Consider the following 7,853-nt stretch of genomic DNA (forward strand, 5'->3'; position numbering starts at 1 on the left):
GTTCACAGCAAAATTGAGAAGGTACAGAGATTTCCCTACCCCGTTCCCCCACACAGGCACAGCTGCCCCCACGGGTATCCCCACACAGAGTGGTGCATAGAACTGGAATTTGAACCCGGTGCCCACAGTCCTTCATTCCTATGACACCACCTCACATGAGTCACCACATCTCGGAACTGCTCAGTCAGCTGAGGCACAGGTAGTGCCACCGGCCCAGAGTGTGGGTGAAGGCAGGTGCCTCAGCCCCCTGGCTGGAAACAGCTAACCACACACAAATGGCAGATTGGGAGTCCTCACAGGAAAAAGTTGTCCCTCTGCAGTCTCTTTAGAAGCAGAGCCTTAGACAAGGATTCTTGTGCAAACGCTTTACTGAGGGAGTACTTTCTGGAGAAACCTGTGAGGGAACCAGGAAAACTGAATAGGCCATGGGGTCCGACCAAGCAGAGAGGTGGTTCCAGGAGAGGCCTGGCCTCAGCCCGATCCCAGGAGGAATTCAAGAGTGTCATTCCGCCCAGACAATCCTGCACAGAGGCAGGAGAGCTGGCAGTTGTACCCTCCATAGTGTCAGACTCTCCTGGCCATGAGTGACAGGTGGCCTCTTGGTGGGAGAGGTGGGGCGAGGGGCAGGCAGCTCCCTGTATACCAGGGCAACATTTAAGAGAAGGAGGCAGATTGGAGCAGTTGGCTGCCAACACCTGGCCTCACTCAGGGAGAGGGGCCTTGGGCCTGGAGGGGATCTGGGTGGGGTACCCACACCATCTGCTACAACTTCTGTGTATCCATTATGGGCTTGCTCCATTCACAGGCATGAATTGAGCACCCAGTATGTGGGGAAACAGGGGAAACAGAGATGGTACAGACATGGCCTCCATCCTTCAGGGCTCCAGTTTCGTTGGGGGAGATCAGAGAAGTTCCATTTGCCACTGTAGGACAAGCTTGGTAAGTGGCAGAGCCGTGAAGCATTGTGGGAGCTTGGAGGAGAGAGCGAGCCTTTGCAGTCAGGGAGGAGGAGTCAGCCCGGGGAGACTTCCAGAAAGTAGCCCTTTGACCCCGAGGAGGTGGGGATCAGTCGTGATGAAAGTAATAGCCATTCAGTAGCCCCTTGTAATTCACCCTGAGCCGATGCCTGGAGTCAGGAGAAAGTACTCAAGGCTCTGGTGCCCGGAGCCATACGAGCTGGCGGCTTTGTCTAGCGCTTCACCCAAGAGGGATTTACGGAGCTCCTTGGTTCTGAGTGCTGCTTTGGGCACCAGTGATGCAACTGAGTTTAAGACAGGCATGGCCTCCACCTGCAGGGACTTCAGAGCTTGCTTGGGGAGAGAGTCACACGGCCGGATGGTGCGGGGTCCCCAACGCCTATGAGAGGCTTTATCTTAGGACAGTGGAGGGCCTTGAGATTTTAAGAGAGAGAGTCACATGGACAGAAAAATCAACATTGCCCTTTAAAGTGGCTGCTCCGGTTGTAGCTCCGAGACTATATTGGAGGGGGTGAGAAAGGATCGGGGAGACAGCAGGTGGGGGACAGCGGCAGACCTCTCCCCCCACCCCGATGCTTTGGTCCAAACACCATCTCTGAGGGCTCCCTTGCTTGGGCTTCTCCCAAGATTCCCATCCACCCCAGAGGACACAGCTGCTGCCTCAACTGGGAGGATTTGGAAAGCTTCAGAAGGTTAGAAGGCACTGGTAGGGGGTTCCGGGGGAGGCTGGGACTACCTCCCCACGGAGTGTTTGAAAAGCCAGGCTGGTTCAGGTTAGATACTGATGCGGGGATGCCGGAGCTCCATGCTGAGGAACAGGGTAGAGGGTATGGGCTTTAGCACCCAGGGGTCTGCCCCTGGCAGCGGGGCCGCCAGTAGAAACGCAGTCGCTTCTTGTAGGTGTCCAGGTTACGCTTCAGGCAGAAGGCCACCTCCTTGTCACAGGCACACAGCTGCTGCTCACACCAGCTTCCCTTGTCAGCTGTGGGCGGAGGAGTGGGAGCTCTGTGTCTGTCATTTCCCAAGACAGAGCCAGGTATGGGTCCAGCAGCCTCTGAAGGCAGTGCAGTTCCTGCTCAGTCGTGGAGGTACCGGCCCCAGCAGCCTCGATTCTAGCCGCATGACCTTGGCCACGTACCATGACCTCCCTGTGTGCCATTGCACCTTCAATTCTTTATCCACCCATTCATTAAATAATTATTGAGCACCTACCGTGTCTTGGCAGGAGAGGACTTAATGATAGGGACATGGGAGGGGGCAGGTATTAGAGCATCACAGGGAGGAATAAACAACTATGCAAAGTGAAAGTGAGGAACCACGCAGGGCTAGGAGATCAGAAAACAGGGTGGAAGAGCCTTTTGAGCTGAGATCAGAAGGGTCTGCTCTTCCTGGAGGAAGCTGCGGTTGGGGAGTGGGGGTGGTAACAGTCTATGCAAAGACTCCATGCAGGAGGGATCACAGTTTCATTATCTGTGCAGTGGGGATAATAGTAAGAGCTGCCTAGGGGGCTGCTATGAGAGTTAAAGTAAGAAGACAAGGCACTTAGCCTATAGTAAGTGCTCAATAAATGTTGGATATTATTGTTACTATTATTATGAATTCAGCCCTCAATGAACAGCGGCTGCTGTGATGAAACCTTTCGATTCCCAGCCCTGAGGACCTGCTACATTTCTATGCTTGTGATGCTGGAAAGGATGCAGGGGCCAGGTGCCCTGGGTTCCAGCCCAGGCTCTGTCAATTGGAGGCAGACACTTCCCCACTGTAGTTTTGGTTTCCTGGTCTGTACAATGGAGATAATCAGGGTTTTGCTGATCTTCGACAGGCTGCCCGAGTGACTCCATGTGGTGATGAAGAAAGGAATAGCCAATCGGTAGCCCTGTGTAATTTATTGTGGCAAGCATCCTGTGAGGCCCATTCTGTCTGTCTCATTTTAGTTCTTGCGATAACTTAATGGGGGTAGATTACAGATGACGATACTGAGGTTCAGGGAGGTTAAGCAATGTGGTCACCAAGCTGGTTGGTAGTGGGCCTGAATTCCAGGTGCTAAAGTGGTCAAACCTCCCATAGGCCCTCTCCATACCACCATACCCATTCTTGCCTCTTCACAGCCCAACTGCAGCCAGTGGGCGCACGTAAAAAAACAGAGAGGTCAAGTAGCTGTACTGTGAAGGCAGTGGGGGCCAGAACTCGCTTCCTGGGGTCTCCAGCTCCAGCCCTGAGGTCTGGGTACTCACAGCAGTGGATGTCCCCGTGGGAAAAGCTGTATCTGTAATGGTCCGTGTGGATGCAGCATCCGTGGGTCTTCAGGTGGTCGTAGCAGCAGTCATGGGTCTGGCAGCACCTGCAGCAGACAGGGTACACAGCTGCATGGGTCCCCAGCCTACTGGGGTCTCTGGCTGCTCCCCCACCGGAGAAGAACCCGTGTCCCCACCTGGGAAGAGTCAAGGCCTGCAGGGCTGCAGTCTTCCTTAAGATCGTGATGACTAACATTTTTTGAGCGATTCCTACGTGCCAGACACTTGCTTTATCTATGCATTCTCTCTTAATCCTTAAAACCACCATGGGATGGAGGTACTCATACTACCCCCTCTTCAGAGATGAAGAAACGGAGACTCAGGGAGGTCGAGACACTTGCCCAAGGTCACACAGCCTGTAAGTGGCAGATCGGGGCAGTGTCCCCAGGCCTGGCTGGCTCTCACCGCTCCTCTAGCTGACTCCCAGGGTGGTTATGAAGATCAAATGAGATAACGGCAAAAAAGGCGGTTGGTGACTGGGCTTTAAAACCATTGTGCATTGCAGTGGGGAGTGAACGTGGGCATTGCCACTAGAGTAGGGGATGGGAGTGCAAGGGGGTGTCTGGCCTTCAGGGACCCTGGGGAACCTTCCGGAAGGCAAGCTGCAGGAGGGCTTGGACCATATTGGCACTCAGCAGTTTCTAGCACATAGTAGATGCTCAACAAAATGGATTCAACTCAGCTAAATGAATAGGTGGGTGGAGAGAAAAGCAGAGTCCTGGAGTCGGGGGCAGGATAGGATTGCCATCCCTGGGAAAGGCATTACCAGTCCGTGGCATCTTTGGGCTGGCCTCTGCCACCTGGTCCGCAGTAACAGCCGTAGGGCCAGTAGAAGAAAAGGGGCATTTTCCCAGTCACTTGCTTGACCATCTTGTTCAGGTTCAGGATCCCGCCCTGGATTGGAATCACACCTGCCAAGCAGCCCAGCAACCAGGAGAGGAGAGGAGATGAATTTCAGGGCCACGCCAGTGGGCACAGGACAGCACTCTGCTCTGCCCAGACCAAATGAGTGACCTCAAATAATAATGATAATAAAATGACATCTACTACCGCTATTAAAAATACAGTGACAGGCCAGGCACAGTGGCTCACACCTGTAATCCCAGCACTTTGGGAGACAAAGTCTCGCTCTGTTGCCCAGGCTGGAATGCAGTGGCACGATCTCGGCTTTGAGAGGCCAAGGTGGGCAGATTGCTTGAACCCAGGAGTTTGAGACTAGCTTGGGAAACATGGTGACACCCTGTCTCTACAAAAAATACAAAAATTAACTGGGGGTGGTGGTGGACACCTGTCATCTCAGCTACATGGGAGGCTGAGGTGGGAGGGTCACCTTAGCTCAGGGAGGTGGAGGCTGCAGTGAGCCGAGACTGTACCACTGCACTCCAGCCTGGGCAACAGAGTGAAACTTTGTCTCAAGGGAAAAAAATGACAATTACTGAGTGCTTACTATAGGTCTTCTTGTGTACTGATTTCTCGACTCCATCTGGCTAGATAATTACTGTTAAATAAATAAACTTTTTATTTTGGAATAATTCTAGATGTACAGAAAAGTTGCAAAGATAGAAAGTTCCTGTATACCCCTCAGTCAATTTCCTCAAACGTTATCATCTTACTTGTGATTCACTTGTTAAAACCAACATTGGTACAATGAATATTATTTTTAATCCCCATTTTACAGATGAGCGGATTGAGGCTCAGTAACTTGCTCAAAGTCTTAGCGGCTGGTAAATGGAGCCAGAATTCATCACTTAAAACAGTCTGGTTTCATTCTCTGTCTCTGGGCGTTGATTTCCCACTCCACAACAGGAAGAATAATCCCAACTCACCCTTCTTATCTCCAGTCCCTACAAAAATCTGAGTCTGTAATAAAGAGAGTGTGTGGGTCTCCTGGGAGGCAGCATGATTTAGAAATCAATACTTTTCATGGATAATTTTATTTCACTCTAATAAATGCTGGTTAGAATTGATAGTCAGGGTAATTTATTTTACTGGAAGAGAGGAATGCATTATGCTGAGTTAGGAGAAATAAAATATATTAAGTCCATGAATTCAAGCGGGAGGTTGGGAGAAAGAGATGACAGAAGGGAAGGGAACTGTGCCTGTGTGCAACTCCAAGAGATGATTCGAGAATGCAGGCAGCACACGTCCAGACGGAGCCCAGAGTCTCAGGGAGACTGGGCTGCGCAGCCAATCTTCGAGTGAGCCTAGTTATGGAACCTGCACCCAACCTCAGGCAAATGAAGTCAACAGTACACTGTGGGTGAGCCCCACATTGGGGGCCGCTGGGGTGGGAAGGGTGGTTGGGAGGGACTCATGCAGTGGACAAAGAGTGAGACTACACGCAGTGGCCTTGGGCTGCAACTGAAAGTGACTGGGCCATTGTGTCCCCAGTGTGTCCCCTTGATGTGTGGGAGTCCATGTTGCCATGCCTGTTTGACATGGTGGCTCTAGCCGTTAAGACATGTACAAGAGAAGCTTCGCTAAGCTTTGGCTGCACTGGTGAAGGATCCCAGGCCCTCTGGAATGGTACACAATCCATCAGAGATTCCTGGATTCCATGATAAGGAACTCAACTGTAAACGGAGTCCACCTTGCAGATCAACCAAAGCCCCGCGTTCAGAATCTTACCTTTTTTAGGGTATCTCCGTCCTCTTTTTTTTTTCCCCCCCTAAATCTAGCCCTTTCCATCTGGGCTCAGAAATACATGAACTGAATTCACGCCTGAATGATGCAGCTCTTTCTTGCCATGTGAGAAATACATTCAGCTTTGAAATACATTCAGAATGCTTTCGGGTGGTCTTACTTGTCATAATTTTAAGGTGAGGAGGACCCAGCCCGAGAAGCAGGGCTGGAGCTGTGGCTGGGGAGGTGTTGGTGAACTGGCTTTGCTTTTCAGCAGTTCTTGCCCGGGTAGCTTTTCTCACCCTTGGCTGCCACTGACGGGGATGAAGCTCCTTCTCCCAAGGGATGGGCACAGTGGGCAGGAGGAGGTACCACTGCCATCTTTCATGCATGGGCCATGTGTGAAGCTATTATTTACGCTTACTCAACACTTAGTATCTGTTTTCTCATTAGAGTCCTTCTAACAGTCCCACCAAGCAGGTTATGCCCATTTTACAGATGAGGATATTGAAAGGTGGGGCGATTTGGCTAGTCACACTGCCAAGAGATGGCCGGGCCAGCATTTGACTGCAGGTTCATCTGTATATTTGATCTCTACAGTGTCTTCCCTCTTTACATGTTAGAGATGAATTTTTGCAGCTCGATTGCGAATTTCCTAATGGTTTTTGCTGTAATCCTGGAGACATGTTCCTCTAGAGAATTTTGGAGTCCCAAGATAATATAAAACTATATTTTGAAATGCAAGTCCTTTCCAAAATCACAATTTTGAGTTGGATTAAGGACAAAAAAGGCCAATTTGCTAGCAACTGCGTTTTATATTTGGTCTGCTTAAGATCAAATGGATTGGCCGAGCGCGGTGGCTCAATCCCAGTACTTTGGGAGGCCGAGGCGGGCGGATCACAAGGTCAGGAGATGGAGACCATCCTGGCTAACACCGTGAAACCCCGTCTCTACTAAAACAAATACAAAAAACTAGCCGGGCGTGGTGGCGGGCGCCTGTAGTCCCAGCTACTCAGGAGGCTGAGGCAGGAGAATGGCGTGAACCCGGGGGCGGAGCTTGCAGTGAGCCGAGATCGCGCCACTGCACTCCAGCCTGGGGCACAGAGCAAGACTCCGTCTCAAAAAAAAAAAGGAAACTGCCCCACCCTTCACCGAAGGTCCAGGGAACCCTCTTCCCAGGTTCAAGGAAGAGCATGAACATGAAACGGCTCTAAAAACATGGAGTGCTATGAATTTGCACAGGTTGTTCTTATTCAGTGGGAGAGGCAGGGGTGAAGTGACCCGTGTCCAAAGCGTCATCATCATGGGCCCAGCAGACCCCAGTTCTGGATTTCCAGTTTGAACCTTCACAGCAGTCCAGAGACGTGCAGTGCAGCTTGGCCACCCAGAGCTCTCTGGCTGAAGCTACCATGCTAGGAGACTGGCGGCCACTGAAGGCTCTTTGCAGAGAGGCAGAAGGATTGGGGAGTGGGGTCCAGGGTCCTGGGGATCAGAGCAGCAGCCCCCCAATCTAGGAAAGAGAGCACAGAGGTGCACTGTCCTCCCTCCTTCCCTTCCCAGCCTGAGTCCCATCCGCAACTCACCAGCCATCACCACCAGCCCACACAGCAGGGCAAGTTCCATGATCCCAGCACAGAGCAGTGGAGGCAGCTGCTGGAAGTCTCTTGCCATGCGGGCTGCCCCCTTATATCAGATGCACCCCACCCAGGCTTCCCCAGCCCTCCCTCCCAACCCTCCCTCCCAGCCCTCACTCTCATGGAGGAAACATATGCTTCTTTCACTTCCACTTTTCTGGCACTGGGGAGTTTTTGTGTAACATATTTTTTTCCCTATTTATTTTATTTATTTATTTATATTCATATATATGTATATTTTGAGATAGGGTCTCACTCTGTCACTCAGGCTGGAGTGCAGTAGAATGATCATAGCTCACTGTAGCTCGAGCTCCCGGGCTCAGGCA

The 7,853-nt window shown here is 51.5% G+C and overlaps 1 protein-coding gene across 1 annotated transcript; it reads right to left on the reverse strand.

Moving 5' to 3' along the window:
- Nucleotides 1-350: 350 nt before the first annotated feature.
- On the reverse strand, nt 351-7,578 carry PLA2G2D (phospholipase A2 group IID). The gene is made up of 4 exons (XM_050793367.1): nt 7,477-7,578; nt 4,038-4,182; nt 3,212-3,318; nt 351-1,959 (listed from the first exon to the last, which is right to left on the reverse strand). The coding sequence occupies exons 1-4, from the start codon at nt 7,562-7,564 to the stop codon at nt 1,814-1,816; spliced, it is 486 nt and encodes a 161-aa protein (XP_050649324.1). The 5' UTR covers nt 7,565-7,578; the 3' UTR covers nt 351-1,813.
- Between the last annotated feature and the right edge of the window lie 275 nt (nt 7,579-7,853).

The sequence above is a fragment of the Macaca thibetana genome, chromosome 1, assembly GCF_024542745.1.
Source record: "Macaca thibetana thibetana isolate TM-01 chromosome 1, ASM2454274v1, whole genome shotgun sequence".
NCBI classification, from domain to species: Eukaryota; Metazoa; Chordata; class Mammalia; order Primates; family Cercopithecidae; genus Macaca; species Macaca thibetana.

Coding starts and splice junctions, on each gene's coding strand:
- PLA2G2D (XM_050793367.1), bottom strand. CDS start 7,564: ATGGCAAGAGACTTCCAGCAGCTGCCTCCACTGCTCTGTGCTGGGATC. Junction 3,319..4,037: donor CCCAAAGATGCCACGGACTG/GTAATGCCTTTC, acceptor TGTCTGCTGCAG/GTGCTGCCAGACCCATGACT. Junction 1,960..3,211: donor CCACGGGGACATCCACTGCT/GTGAGTACCCAG, acceptor CTCCGCCCACAG/CTGACAAGGGAAGCTGGTGT.